The sequence below is a fragment of the Procambarus clarkii genome, chromosome 8, assembly GCF_040958095.1.
Source record: "Procambarus clarkii isolate CNS0578487 chromosome 8, FALCON_Pclarkii_2.0, whole genome shotgun sequence".
Taxonomy (NCBI): Eukaryota; Metazoa; Arthropoda; class Malacostraca; order Decapoda; family Cambaridae; genus Procambarus; species Procambarus clarkii.
The window spans coordinates 49,704,982-49,720,660 of NC_091157.1; the positions used below are offsets into that span (position 1 = coordinate 49,704,982).

Here is a 15,679-nt window from a genome sequence, read left to right on the forward strand (position 1 = left end):
CCACCACCACCAAGACATTCCTCACCGCCTTAGCCCGATTCCCCACAGGAAGCGTGGATCAAGGGGCCAGAGGTCTGACGCCTATGAATATGCATCTCTGTAAGTGGATGCTGAACACCCAACACTGGCTAACGACCTTGTTAGGTCTAACACCAAAGGCGTCGAACCAATTATAGTGCTTATGTCTGTAAACTATTCATGGGAACGAGCACTTGCAGACGATGGGAAGCTGTTAAAGAGATAAAGAATATCATCTATCAACTCCCTTCAACCACTCAACTTAATATAAGCTAAAGCAAGATCTTTCCCCTTAGCCCTGCCCCTATTTGTAAATAGATATAATTAAAAATAACTAAGAAATTATTAATATTAGTTAATGATGGCTTCAGTACACTAGGCTATTTGCTGATCATTTATTCTGTCTTTTCACTACTTTGATCCAAGTTTAATTGGTAAAAATTAAACTAGTTAAGGTAAGGCTTGTGAGCTATGGGAAGGGAACTCACAGACGATTTGTGAGTAGTCACTAGTCGTCTGCTCCCGTACCCTCCTGTGTAGAAATATACCAAGAATAGAAGGTTACTGAAGACACCGCGAGAGGGACGACCCAGACACCGCGAGAGGGACGACCCAGACACCGCGAGAGAAACGACCCAGACACCGCGAGAGGAACGACTAAGACACCGCGAGAGGGACGACCCAGACACCGCTAGAGGAACGACTAAGACACCGCGAGAGGGACGACCCAGACACCGCGAGAGGAACGACTAAGACACCGCGAGAGTGACGACCCAGACACCGCGAGGGACGACCCAGACACCGCGAGAGGAACGACTAAGACACCGCGAGAGGGACGACCCAGACACCGCGAGGGACGACCCAGACACCGCGAGAGGAACGACCCAAACACCGCGAGAGGAACGACTAAGACACCGCGAGAGGGACGACCCAGACACCGCGAGAGGAACGACTAAGACACCGCGAGAGGGACGACCCAGACACCGCGAGAGGAACGACCCAGACACCGCGAGAGGAACGACTAAGACACCACGAGGGACGACCCAGACACCGCGAGGGACGACCCAGACACCGCGAGAGGAACGACCCAGACACCGCGAGAGGAACGACCCAGACACCGCGAGAGGAACGACTAAGACACCGCGAGAGGGACGACCCAGACACCGCGAGAGGGACGACCAAGGCACCAGGTAAGGATAGAGAAGGTGGTGATGGGCCGCCGCGATAACTGGGAACCTTAGTGTAATCTTCTGTTCATTGTTGGCATCTTTGTGTGGGGGTTTACTGATTGTTGTGGATTAGTTGTAGATTGTGGCTTTGTTGTTGATTGTGGCTTTGTTGTTGATTGTGGCTTTGTTGTTGATTGTGGCTTTGTTGTTGATTGTGGCTTTGTTGTTGATTGTGGCTTTGTTGTTGATTGTGGCTTTGTTGTTGATTGTGACTTTGTCGTTGATTGTGACTTTGTTGTTGATTGTGACTTTGTCGTTGATTGTGGCTTTGTTGTTGATTGTGATTTTGTCGTTGATTGTGGCTTTGTTGTTGATTGTGACTTTGTCGTTGATTGTGGCTTTGTTGTTGATTGTGACTTTGTCGTTGATTGTGATTTTGTCGTTGATTGTGGCTTTGTTGTTGATTGTGACTTTGTCGTTGATTGTGGCTTTGTTGTTGATTGTGACTTTGTCGTTGATTGTGGCTTTGTTGTTGATTGTGACTTTGTCGTTGATTGTGGCTTTGTCGTTGATTGTGGCTTTGTTGTAGATTGTGGCTTTGTTGATTGTGGCTTTGTTGTTGATTGTGGCTTTGTCGTTGATTGTGGCTTTGTTGTTGATTGCGGCTTTGTCGTTGATTGTGGCTTTGTCGTTGATAGTGGCTTTGTTGTAGATTGTGGCTTTGTTGATTGTGACTTTGTCGTTGATTGTGGCTTTGTTGTTGATTGTGGCTTTGTTGTTGATTGTGGCTTTGTTGATTGTGGCTTTGTCGTTGATTGTGGCTTTGTTGTTGATTGTGGCTTTGTCGTTGATTGTGGCTTTGTCGTTGATTGTGGCTTTGTCGTTGATTGTGGCTTTGTTGTTGATTGTGGCTTTGTTGTTGATTGTGGCTTTGTCGTTGATTGTGGCTTTGTCGTTGATTGTGGCTTTGTCGTTGATTGTGGCTTTGTCGTTGATTGTGGCTTTGTCGTTGATTGTGGCTTTGTTGTTGATTGTGGCTTTGTCGTTGATTGTGGCTTTGTTGTTGATTGTGGCTTTGTCGTTGATTGTGACTTTGTCGTTGATTGTGGCTTTGTTGTTGATTGTGGCTTTGTCGTTGATTGTGGCTTTGTTGTTGATTGTGGCTTTGTCGTTGATTGTGGCTTTGTCGTTGATTGTGGCTTTGTCGTTGATTGTGGCTTTGTTGTTGATTGTGGCTTTGTCGTTGATTGTGGCTTTGTTGTAGATTGTGGCTTTGTTGATTGTGACTTTGTCGTTGATTGTGGCTTTGTTGTTGATTGTGGCTTTGTTGATTGTGGCTTTGTTGTTGATTGTGGCTTTGTTGATTGTGGCTTTGTCGTTGATTGTGGCTTTGTTGTTGATTGTGGCTTTGTCGTTGATTGTGGCTTTGTCGTTGATTGTGGCTTTGTTGTTGATTATGGCTTTAATTTCGGATTCATTGTTGGTTTTGATTGTGGTGGTTGTAGTTGTTCTGGTAATATTAGTGATGGATGACAGTTGTTCTGGAGTGTTGTGTAGAAGAGGGGTGATGATGGTTGTAAGGGGGGGGGAAGATTGTGGTGGTGATTGTGGTTATGGTGGTAATTGTGGTAGAGGGAAGAGGGTGGTGCAGCCGGGCGAGGTAAGCTGATGACAGCTTGAGCTGTCAACCACCAGCTTCCGTCTAGACCAGGATTACTGTCAACTCCACCCCCCCCCCACCCCACCCCCACCACCCTACCGTAACCGACCTCCAGACTAACACTCTCCCTACTCTCTGTTGACCTCTGGGGTCACCTGCCCTACTCTCTGTTGACCTCTGGGGTCACCTGCCCTACTCTCTGTTGACCTCTGGGGTCACCTGCCCTACTCTCTGTTGACCTCTGGGGTCACCTGTCCTACTCTCTGTTGACCTCTGGGGTCACCTGCCCTACTCTCTGTTGACCTCTGGGGTCACCTGCCCTACTCTCTGTTGACATCTGGGGTTACCTTCCCTACTCTCTGTTGACCTCTGGGGTCACCTGCCCTACTCTCTGTTGACCTCTGGGGTCACCTTCTCTACTCTCTGTTGACCTCTGGGGTCACCTGCCCTACTCTCTGTTGACCTCTGGGGTCACCTTCCCTACTCCCTGTTGACCTCTGGGGTCACCTTCCCTACTCTCTGTTGACCTCTGGGGTCACCTGCCCTACTTTCTGTTGACCTCTGGGGTCACCTGCCCTACTCTCTGTTGACCTCTGGGGTCACCTTCCCTACTCCCTGTTGACCTCCGGGGTCACCTTCCCTACTCTCTGTTGACCTCTGGGGTCACCTTCTCTACTCTCTGTTGACCTCTGGGGTCACCTTCCCTACTCTCTGTTGACCTCTGGGGTCACCTTCCCCTACATCACCGCAACATGTCGACCTCCAAGATCACTTTCCCTGTTATTCTCGTCCCATCAAGACGGAGTTTAACCCGATCTGAGAGGCCTTGGGAGTACTCACGGCTTCCCAACCACGTCAAGGAGCTCTTCACCGAGTGGTTGGGAAGCCGTGAGTGCTCCCATGGGCCCTCGGAGCTCGCTAAGCTCTATCAACACGACTCCAGAGTGCCTCTAGTGCAGGTTGACCTCATTTGTCGTCTCCAGTGAGTGCGGTGGTTAGACAAATGTCTGTCAGGCCGACTGAATAAGTCCAAGATGATCTGTCTCTATAGTGTGAGAGCTATGACATAGCTGCAACTTATACGGTTTAAGAACAATGACTTATCGCTATAAGACTCCAGAGAAGATCATTGTCTATCAAGGATGGTGTATGAGGTTCATGGAAACACGTCTAATAACATGAACAAATCCACAAGGGCCGTAACGAGGGTTCGAATCTACGTCCGAGAACAAAATGGGACATGATTCAGTTACAGCCCCGCTCTCTGTGCCGGGTAAGTCCACTACGGGCTCACCATAGCCCGTGCTACTTGGAACTTTTTGGTCCCAGTAGCTGAATCTTAAACAACAGGGACACGTTAACAAACAATTCGAAACTTAACAAACAATTCGAAACGTTCCGACAAGAAATGTGGGACTAACCTGGTTGTAGTAAATATGTGGGCCTGCGGGCCACTCCTATCGTCGGACTTGGGGAATATAACTCCCAGAACCCACTCCAGGAATGATGAGTGGTGGGTCAAAGGGGTACTCTCTTGCGTACTTGGGTACTCTATTGGGTACTCAGTTATCATTACTTTGACACCGGGCGTAAAGAAAACGGGGGCAAAACCCAGGGGCCAGATTCACGAAGCAGTTACGCAAGCACTTACGAACCTGTACATCTTTTCTCAATCTTTGGCGGCTTTGTTTACAATTATTAAACAGTTAATATGCTCTGAAGCACCACGAGGCTGTTTATAACAATAACAACAGTTGATTGACAAGTTTTCATGCTTGTAAACTGTTTAATAAATGTAACCAAAGCCGTCAAAGATTGAGGAAAGATGTACACGTTCGTAAGTGCTTGCGTAACTGCTTCGTGAATCTGGCCCCAGGTGTGTAAGGCGTCAACATCTGTGGTAAATTATTGTCATTCAAAATTACCTGTATAGTACTTTACCTGTAGTCTGCCTCGAGAGTTATTCTACTCTATATTCGGAACCTGACCGTCCAGAGAGAGAGAGAGAGAGAGAGAGAGAGAGAGAGAGAGAGAGAGAGAGAGAGAGAGAGTGTGTGTGTGTGTGTGTGTGTGTGTGTGTGTGTGTGTGTGTGTGTGTGTGTGTGTGTGTGTGTGTGTGTGTGTGTGTGTGTGTGTGGCTCTGCCCCGCCGTGGGGGAGGAGTTGCCGCAAAGATATTTTTCTATATTCATTTTAATGTCTGATATTATTTTTTCTCTGTTTTTATTTTTATGTTTTTTTGCAGTAATATTCTTCAATACTATATTTGAGAAATTTACATAATAAAATGTGTTCAACATCAGGCGGTTCAAATATATTTGAGTCACTAATATGCGCACCATATTTTATTCTTTGCACAATAAAACATACTGTTAGTATACTGTATATACACACATTATATATATATATATATATATATATATATATACATTTGCAGTGTAGCCTCGCCTGCTTTGAACGAACCTATAACTACCCACAATGAATATTTTATGTTTTCTTTATATATCTAACGTTTTTACAATTGTTCTTTCAAAGTGCAATAATGCACTGTGCTACCAACAATGTTCTTTGTATCACAGAACATCATATTGTATATATAAGAATGGAGATAACGTGTATCTCCATTCTTGTGAACTAATACGAGCCACGAAGCAGTTTTGGTGTGTGTGATAATGTCATACACAGTGATCACTCAGCCTAGCCTCGCACATTTTGCGTGAAGTTCTAAAACTGCACGCAAATATTCTCTTCATATTTTGATTTTTTTTTTACCATTTTTTTCATGTGTCGTGGTGTATTGGGCTATCTTGAGGTTATCTTGAGGTTATCTTGAGATGATTTCGGGGCTTTAGTGTCCCCGCGGCCCAGTCCTCGACCAGGCCTCCACCCCCAGGAAGCAGCCCGTGACAGCTGACTAACACCCAGGTACCTATTTTACTGCTAGGTAACAGGGGCATAGGGTGAAAGAAACTCTGCCCATTGTTTCTCGCCGGCGCCTGGGATCGAACCCAGGACCACAGGATCACAAGTCCAGCGTGCTGTCCGCTCGGCCGACCGGCTCCCTGTCAATATTATTATTCGCCTCACAGAATGTACAGAATATATTATTCGCCTCACAGAATGTACACCGAGATATATTCATGGCAATATATGTTAAATAATATATTCTTTGAACAATAAGGAATACTGTTCTTGCTGTTATTACACTATATACATGCGTTATGTATAACTCTCCACCTTGTTATGCACCATAACAAACCACTAAGCTGTTGTGGTGGGTGTGGTAGCCTCGTCACCCAACCAAGGTTGACAATGGCACTGTGGAGAAATGCCCGACAGACCACTGGAACATTATCTAACACAGTGCACAGTTACAACCACAACAGACCACTGGAACATTATCTAACACAGTGCACAGTTACAACCACAACAGACCACTGGAACATTATCTAACACAGTGTACAGTTACAACCACAACAGACCACTGGAACATTATCTAACACAGTGCACAGTTACAACCACAACAGACCACTGGAACATTATCTAACACAGTGCACAGTTACAACCACAACAGACCACTGGAACATTATCTAACACAGTGCACAGTTACAACCACAACAGACCACTGGAACATTATCTAACACAGTGCACAGTTACAGCCACAACAGACCACTGGAACATTATCTAACACAGTGCACAGTTACAACCACAACAGACCACTGGAACATTATCTAACACAGTGCACAGTTACAACCACAACAGACCACTGGAACATTATCTAACACAGTGCACAGTTACAACCACAACAGACCACTGGAACATTATCTAACACAGTGCACAGTTACAACCACAACAGACCACTGGAACATTATCTAACACAGTGTACAGTTACAACCACAACAGACCACTGGAACATTATCTAACACAGTGCACAGTTACAACCACAACAGACCACTGGAACATTATCTAACACAGTGCACAGTTACAGCCACAACAGACCACTGGAACATTATCTAACACAGTGCACAGTTACAACCACAACAGACCACTGGAACATTATCTAACACAGTGCACAGTTACAACCACAACAGACCACTGGAACATTATCTAACACAGTGCACAGTTACAACCACAACAGACCACTGGAACATTATCTAACACAGTGTACAGTTACAGCCACAACAGACCACTGGAACATTATCTAACACAGTGCACAGTTACAACCACAACAGACCACTGGAACATTATCTAACACAGTGCACAGTTACAGCCACAACAGACCACTGGAACATTATCTAACACAGTGCACAGTTACAGCCACAACAGACCACTGGAACATTATCTAACACAGTGTACAGTTACAACCACAACAGACCACTGGAACATTATCTAACACAGTGCACAGTTACAGCCACAACAGACCACTGGAACATTATCTAACACAGTGCACAGTTACAACCACAACAGACCACTGGAACATTATCTAACACAGTGCACAGTTACAGCCACAACAGACCACTGGAACATTATCTAACACAGTGCACAGTTACAACCACAACAGACCACTGGAACATTATCTAACACAGTGCACAGTTACAACCACAACAGACCACTGGAACATTATCTAACACAGTGCACAGTTACAACCACAACAGACCACTGGAACATTATCTAACACAGTGCACAGTTACAACCACAACAGACCACTGGAACATTATCTAACACAGTGTACAGTTACAGCCACAACAGACCACTGGAACATTATCTAACACAGTGCACAGTTACAACCACAACAGACCACTGGAACATTATCTAACACAGTGTACAGTTACAGCCACAACAGACCACTGGAACATTATCTAACACAGTGCACAGTTACAACCACAACAGACCACTGGAACATTATCTAACACAGTGTACAGTTACAGCCACAACAGACCACTGGAACATTATCTAACACAGTGCACAGTTACAACCACAACAGACCACTGGAACATTATCTAACACAGTGCACAGTTACAAACCCATTAAGATCTCAACTTAAATTCAACAGAGCAGAAGAAGTTGTTAAACACGTGGCAAAATCTTACTGAAGCGACCACACGAGTCATAAATACTCATACTCCGCCCAAGTAAAACAGAAACAAGCAACACTTAGTGGGCCAGCCAGAGGCTTAGGGGCCCGCCCAGTGGGCCAGCCAGAGGCTTAGGGCCCGCCCAGTGGGCCAGCCAGAGGCTTAGGGGCCCGCGCAGTGGGCCAGCCAGAGGCTTAGGGCCCGCCCAGTGGGCCAGCCAGAGGCTTAGGGGCCCGCCCAGTGGGCCAGCCAGAGGCTTAGGGGCCCGCCCAGTGGGCCAGCCAGAGGCTTAGGGGCCCGCCCAGTGGGCCAGCCAGAGGCTTAGGGGCCCGCCCAGTGGGCCAGCCAGAGGCTTAGGGGCCCGCGCAGTGGGCCAGCCAGAGGCTTAGGGGCCCGCCCAGTGGGCCAGCCAGAGGCTTAGGGGCCCGCCCAGTGGGCCAGCCAGAGGCTTAGGGGCCCGCCCAGTGGGCCAGCCAGAGGCTTAGGGGCCCGCCCAGTGGGCCAGCCAGAGGCTTAGGGGCCCGCGCAGTGGGCCAGCCAGAGGCTTAGGGGCCCGCCCAGTGGGCCAGCCAGAGGCTTAGGGGCCCGCCCAGTGGGCCAGCCAGAGGCTTAGGGGCCCGCCCAGTGGGCCAGCCAGAGGCTTAGGGGCCCGCGCAGGAATATCCCTGAAAAAAAAAGTTGACAATGCTCAATAACACCCCAAAAATGTCTCTCAATATACCACGACATTCACTAAATCCTGAATATGAATCATTTTCCTCAAGTATATATTCTATAGAAACATGAGGTCGAGTTTCATGATGCGTAGATGCAAGAAACCGATATCTTGAGGTTATCTTGAGATGATTTCAGGGCCTAGCGTCCCCGCGGCCCGGTCCTCGACCAGGCCTCCTTTTTGTTACATATCCCCCCCCAGGAAGCAGCCCGTAGCAGCTGTCTAACTCCCAGGTACCTCTTTACTTCTAGATGAACAGATGCATCAGGGTGAAAGAAACTTTTTGGCCATTTGTCTTCGCCTCCACCGGGGCTCGAACCTTGTACATGGTCGTTATTACGAGCAGGATCTTACATGACACTATCATCGCAAAATAGGGGCAGTTAGTTATTTATTTCATCATTATTAACTGCTGCCATGCAGCTGTGGTCGCTACTGCTGCATGGCAATGCTGTGAGCTACTGCTGCATGGCAGTGCTGTGAGCTACTGCTGCATGGCAATGCTGTGAGCTACTGCTGCATGGCAGTGCTGTGAGCTACTGCTGCATGGCAATGCTGTGAGCTACTGCTGCATGGCAATGCTGTGAGCTACTGCTGCATGGCAATGCTGTGAGCTACTGCTGCATGGCAATGCTGTGAGCTACTGCTGCATGCGCCGCGCATGGTAGCACTCTCACTACTGAGTACTGAGTACTCTTTCAGTACTGAAGCCTTCACACAGGAGTGCCCATGATTTTTTTCCCAAAGATGCTTCCTGGAGGCTTGAGGAAGCGCAGATGTAAACCCTGTGTATCCACCAGAGTTTACCAGCTCATGCTGTACAGTTTAAAACATCCGTGACTGTGTTGCGCAGTTTACCAATCTTCGCCAAAATCATCACCTCGTTGCATCATGCAATGTAAGAGTGAAACATGTGAATTTACTGTGCATTCTGAATGATTAGAGATTGGATATTACGAATCTGTATCCGAGACTGGAGAGGGATTACACACTAATCCATCATGGGTCCTTGGGTGGATGACTCACTTGAACAGTAGGAATGAGTTGTCATTTGCAATGGAATGTCTTTAGTAAAAATAAAATTTGTATAGAATATATTCTGTTTGGTTTGGGTATATTTGGAAAAAGTTAGGTGAAAGGCATTGAAAATATGTGAGGTGGGGGGACTAAATGTAACAGTTATATCAGATTTTGTCATATTAAATCCTAGCATTACGAGAATAGCTAATCAATCGTTCTTATATTTTGTAAGTGGAATTATAAGTGGGTGAGTGGGAGGGGGAATTATAAGTGGGTGAGTGGGAGGGGGAATTATAAGTGGGTGAGTGGGTGGGGGAATTATAAGTGGGTGAGTGGGAGGGGGAATTATAAGTGGGTGAGTGGGAGGGGGAATTATAAGTGGGTGAGTGGGAGGGGGAATTATAAGTGGGTGAGTGGGAGGGAACAAGGAACATGTAGCCAAACTATTTACGTCTGAGACTCTTGGAACGACTCACTTGGGTGTGGAATTCAAGCAATGATTTCGATGGATGTCGTACCAGTGGTGATGTGCCAGTGGTGATGTACCAGTGGTGATGTACCTGTGGTGATGTGCCTGTGATGATGTGCCAGTGATGATGTGCCAGTGATGATGTGCCAGTGGTGATGTGCCAGTGGTGATGTGCCAGTGGTGATGTACCAGTGGTGATGTGCCAGTGATGATGTGCCAGTGGTGATGTGCCAGTGGTGATGTGCCAGTGGTGATGTGTCAGTGGTGATGTGCCAGTGGTGATGTGCTAGTGGTGATGTACCAGTGGTGATGTGCCAATGGTGATGTGCCTGTGGTGATGTGCCAGTGGTGATGTGCCAGTGGTGATGTACCAGTGGTGATGTGCCAGTGGTGATGTGTCAGTGGTGATGTACCAGTGGTGATGTCTCAGTGGTGATGTGCCAGTGGTGATGTGCCAGTGATGTGCCAGTGGTGATGTGCCAGTGGTGATGTGCCAGTGGTGATGTGCCAGTGGTGATGTGCTAGTGGTGATGTACCAGTGGTGATGTGCCAGTGGTGATGTGCCTGTGATGTGCCAGTGGTGATGTGCCAGTGGTGATGTACCAGTGGTGATGTGCCAGTGGTGATGTGTCAGTGGTGATGTACCAGTGGTGATGTACCAGTGGTGATGTGCCAGTGATGATGTGCCAGTGGTGATGTACCAGTGGTGATGTGCGAGTGGTGATGTACCAGTGGTGATGTGCCAGTGGTGATGTGCCAGTGGTGATGTGCCAGTGATGATGTGCCAGTGATGATGTGCCAGTGGTGATGTGTCAGTGGTGATGTGTCAGTGGTGATGTGCCAGTGGTGATGTACCAGTGATGTGCCAGTGGTGATGTGCCAGTGGTGATGTACCAGTGATTATGTGCCAGTGGTGATGTGCCAGTGGTGATGTGCCTGTGGTGATGTGCCAGTGGTGATGTACCAGTGATGTGCCAGTGGTGATGGGCAAGTGGTGATGTGTCAGTGGTGATGTGCCAGTGGTGATGTGAGAGTGGTGATGTACCAGTGATGATGTGCCAGTAGTCATGTACCAGTGATGTGCCAGTGGTGATGTACCAGTGATGTGCCAGTGGTGATGTGCCAGTGGTGATGTGCCAGTGGTGATGTGCCAGTGATGATGTGCCAGTGGTGATGTATCAGTGGTGATGTACCAGTGGTGATGTGCCAGTGATGTACGAGTGGTGATGTACCAGTGATGTGCCAGTGATGATGTGCTAGTAGTGATGTACCAGTGGTGATGTACCAGTGATGTGCCAGTGATGATGTGCTAGTAGTGATGTACCAGTGGTGATGTACCAGTGATGTGCCAGTGATGTACCAGTGATGTGCCAGTGATGTACCAGTGGTGATGTACCAGTGGTGATGTACCAGTGGTGATGTACCAGTGGTGATGTACCAGTGGTGATGTACCAGTGGTGATGTGCCAGTGATGATGTACCAGTGGTGATGTACCAGTGGTGATGTACCAGTGGTGATGTACCAGTGGTGATGTACCAGTGGTGATGTGCCAGTGATGATGTGCCAGTGATGATGTACCAGTGGTGATGTACCAGTGGTGATGTACCAGTGGTGATGTACCAGTGGTGATGTACCAGTGGTGATGTACCAGTGGTGATGTACCAGTGGTGATGTACCAGTGGTGATGTACCAGTGGTGATGTACCAGTGGTGATGTGTATAATGTAGAGAATTGCCTTGTAAAACTTATGTATATATAATTTATATTGTATTTTCTTAAATAAAGATAAAAAAAATTCATTCTAAACAGTTAAATAACTTTGTACGCCCCTCAACATTCTACATCGGATCAAATATCACTCCAACCTCACAGTTCATTCATATAACATAGATCTGACTTCTATAACACTCTAACTGCCTGTCAGAAGTTCATCTCTGTGTACCACTAGCTTCAGCCTATCACACTATAAGCTCACATTTAGGGTTAATAGCCTCAATCATACTTAACACTCGCTTAATATCAGTATCATCAACCCTACAACACTTAAGACACTTAATACAATATGCTAATATGTCAATATTTAGGAAGGAGATAGTGTTAAGCCAGTATGGCATACTGCCACTGATTGAACATTATTCATCACTTAACTTAATGTTCGTATTTGTTGCCTAACAAATTAACGGGATTGATACTGTCAATCCCGTTAATATCTGATAAACACTAAATCAACTTTACCGTGACTAAAAAAGATGCTTTATATAAATCATAATTGTTGAATGAGGGGAATACGACTTGCAATAATTTCCCTCCCTGTTGTCTGAGCTACGTTGGGAAGCGCTGCACTTTGGCGTCCAGGAGGCAAGGGTTCAGGGTGTGTTAGTGAAGTGCGGTGAAGCCCTCGAGGCCAGCCAGGGGCTTCACATGACCTCTTGTCCCCCTGGATTCCACAATCCATACCGGGGGATTTTAGGGCACGGCTCTGAGGCTCCTGTATCATCACCAAGCAGGCTATAGACTCCAGATCCCAGGCTTCTGGGTCACCACGTTGGAGGCTCGAGGCTCGTAAGTCACAAATCAGCGTGATGCGGGTTCTTCGGTGACTAAAACCAAGCAATTCGTGGGTTCCTCTACCAGGACAGAGGATCCCAGGATCCCAGGATCCCAGGATCCCCTCCACCAACACAGGACATCCCTGGTCACACGCCAGCAGCTCTCATAGCACAATTATGCTGATAGGAACAAAAAACAGGAGAGTGGGAGGTGTCACAGAAGAACAAAGAAGTAGCGGTTATAAAAAGCCAAGGTTGCTGCCTCCTGCCGCCGGGGGTGCCAGGGGCAACGCACCTGTACTGAATCACATTTTAATGATATGACACTTGAGAGTTATAATGAGCAAACATACAGGTGCAGCGGCTACGTTACACAAACGGGGGAAGAGGTGAGTGGTTTCTGGCTCAATTTCAAACGGAAAACAACCCCATATGAAATTACTAACGCTGCGGTGAATTGTTGCGTTAGTTCCTATTATCGGTTTCCGGGTGCTAGGAGCCGCCGCCATAGGGGGGGGGGTGGAGTGACAGGTCAACTGGAAAGATTAGCGCGGGTGAGTCCTCGAACTAGGCTATACATATTTCCTCCCTCTAGATTTTCCTCAACTAGGCTATAAGTATCTTTTTCCCTCTTAGAGTTTTCCCCCCAAGTAGCCAAGAATAAACCAAATATTTTCCCTAACAAAAAATGAAAAAAAAAAAACACAGGACAAATGTAAATAATTAGTCCACGTTGGTAGCATCATGGTTATAAAACAGCTCACAGACCCCACTAAGAGGAAGCTGATGTGGTGCTCAGGGCCACCGTAGCCGGTACAGGCGAGGCAACCAATGAAGCAGCATTTGAGGTAATACCTACAGCCCTCGAGGGGATAGCCTTAATTGTCCACTTACTGTTATGATAATCTTATGAACTTGTGACATTAGTAATCGCTCGCTTCCTCTTCCAAATTCTGCTCGATGTACGAGTGTCTGTGTTTACGATCAATTCCCGAGCAATATGTAAACATTAATGGCTAATCGTCATCTCCATCCGGACTGAAAACAGGGGACAAGCAGCCTCATCCTCTTGCCAGACGAACGCTGTTGTTGTTGTTAAAGATTCGCTACCTGGAACAAGAAGTTCCAGGTAGCACGGGCTATGGTGAGCCCGTAGTGGACTAAACGCGCGGGAGAGTCGAGGAGAAGCGACAGCTGGTTCACAAATCCGGTTCTCTCTCTCGACCGTGTTACAGATTGGACAATAAACCTTATCCAACTGCCATTCAGAGGTCATAAACGCATACCTGCTTCTTAGGTAAGTGTCGAGACGGCTGTACACCTCTGCTGTCACCCACGCCACACAGAGGTTTGCTGTTACCCACACCACACAGAGGTCTGCTGTTACCCACGCCACACAGTGGTCTGCTGTCACCCACGCCACACAGAGGTCTGCTGTTACCCACGCCACACAGGTCTGCTGTCACCCACGCCACACAGAGGTCTGCTGTCACCCACGCCACACAGAGGTCTGCTGTCACCCACGCCACACAGTGGTCTGCTGTCACCCACGCCACACAGTGGTCTGCTGTCACCCACGCCACACAGAGGTCTGCTGACACCCACGCCACACAGAGGTCTGCTGTCACCCACGCCACACAGTGGTCTGCTGTCACCCACGCCACACAGAGGTCTGCTGTCACCCACGCCACACAGAGGTCTGCTGTTACCCACGCCACACAGAGGTCTGCTGTCACCCACGCCACACAGTGGTCTGCTGTCACCCACGCCACACAGAGGTCTGCTGTCACCCACGCCACACAGAGGTCTGCTGTCACCCACGCCACACAGTGGTCTGCTGTCACCCACGCCACACAGAGGTCTGCTGTCACCCACGCCACACAGAGGTCTGCTGTTACCCACGCCACACAGAGGTCTGCTGTCACCCACGCCACACAGAGGTCTGCTGACACCCACGCCACACAGTGGTCTGCTGTCACCCACGCCACACAGAGGTCTGCTGTCACCCACGCCACACAGAGGTCTGCTGTTACCCACGCCACACAGAGGTCTGCTGTCACCCACGCCACACAGAGGTCTGCTGACACCCACGCCACACAGTGGTCTGTTGACACCCACGCCTCACAGAGGTCTGCTGTCACCCACGCCACACAGTGGTCTGCTGTCACCCACGCCACACAGAGGTCTGCTGTTACCCACGCCACACAGAGGTCTGCTGTCACCCACGCCACACAGAGGTCTGCTGTCACCCACGTCACACAGAGGTCTGCTGCCACCCACGCCACACAGAGGTCTGCTGTTACCCACACCACACAGAGGTCTGCTGTCACCCACGCCACACAGTGGTCTGCTGTCACCCACGCCACACAGTGGTCTGCTGTCACCCACGCCACACAGTGGTCTGCTGTCACCCACGCCACACAGAGGTCTGCTGTCACCCACGCCACACAGAGGTCTGCTGTCACCCACGCCACACAGAGGTCTGCTGTCACCCACGCCACACAGAGGTCTGCTGCCACCCACGCCACACAGAGGTCTGCTGTTACCCACGCCACACAGAGGTCTGCTGTTACCCACGCCACACAAAGGTCTGCTGTTACCCACGCCACACAAAGGTCTGCTGTTACCCACGCCACACAGTGGTCTGCTGTCACCCACGCCACTCAGAGGTCTGCTGCCACCCACGCCACACAGAGGTCTGCTGTTACCCACGCCACACAGAGGTCTGCTGCCACCCATGCCACACAGAGGTCTGCTGGGTGGCAGCAGACCACTGCTGCCACTCCTTTTTTTCTGTAGGATGAAACACTTGAAGGAAACTGCAGAAGGCCTACTGACCTATACGAGGCAGCTGCTATTTATACCCGCTCAAAATCACTCGTGTATGTCTGTCCTACGCTTGAAACAATCCAGCGATCTAACTACACTTGTTCTAATCAGTCCAAGCCCCTTGCTTAACACTACACTTCCTCGCCACCCTACTTTTGACAGCTGATAATGCACTC

The 15,679-nt window shown here is 48.5% G+C and overlaps 2 protein-coding genes across 2 annotated transcripts; one reads left to right on the top strand and one right to left on the bottom strand.

Moving 5' to 3' along the window:
• Positions 1 to 1,316: 1,316 nt before the first annotated feature.
• On the bottom strand, positions 1,317 to 3,749 carry LOC138361309 (serine-aspartate repeat-containing protein I-like). The gene is made up of 2 exons (XM_069320677.1): positions 3,688 to 3,749; positions 1,317 to 2,697 (listed from the first exon to the last, which is right to left on the bottom strand). Exons 1-2 carry the CDS (start codon positions 3,747 to 3,749, stop codon positions 1,317 to 1,319), a joined length of 1,443 nt encoding a protein of 480 aa, XP_069176778.1.
• Positions 3,750 to 4,080: 331 nt separating this feature from the next.
• LOC138361319 (uncharacterized protein DKFZp434B061-like) lies at positions 4,081 to 15,473 on the top strand. The gene is made up of 2 exons (XM_069320680.1): positions 4,081 to 4,120; positions 13,972 to 15,473. Exons 1-2 carry the CDS (start codon positions 4,081 to 4,083, stop codon positions 15,471 to 15,473), a joined length of 1,542 nt encoding a protein of 513 aa, XP_069176781.1.
• The last annotated feature ends 206 nt before the right edge of the window (positions 15,474 to 15,679 follow it).

Excerpts from the sequence above, each read along its gene's own strand:
- LOC138361319 (XM_069320680.1), top strand. The coding sequence starts at position 4,081 with ATGGGACATGATTCAGTTACAGCCCCGCTCTCTGTGCCGG. Across the intron at positions 4,121-13,971 it reads AGCCCCGCTCTCTGTGCCGG|GTAAGTGTCGAGACGGCTGT; the intron begins GTAAGTCCACTA and ends CCTGCTTCTTAG.
- LOC138361309 (XM_069320677.1), bottom strand. The coding sequence starts at position 3,749 with ATGGGAGCACTCACGGCTTCCCAACCACTCGGTGAAGAGCTCCTTGAC. Across the intron at positions 2,698-3,687 it reads CTTGACGTGGTTGGGAAGCC|AACAACTACAACCACCACAA; the intron begins GTGAGTACTCCC and ends TAATATTACCAG.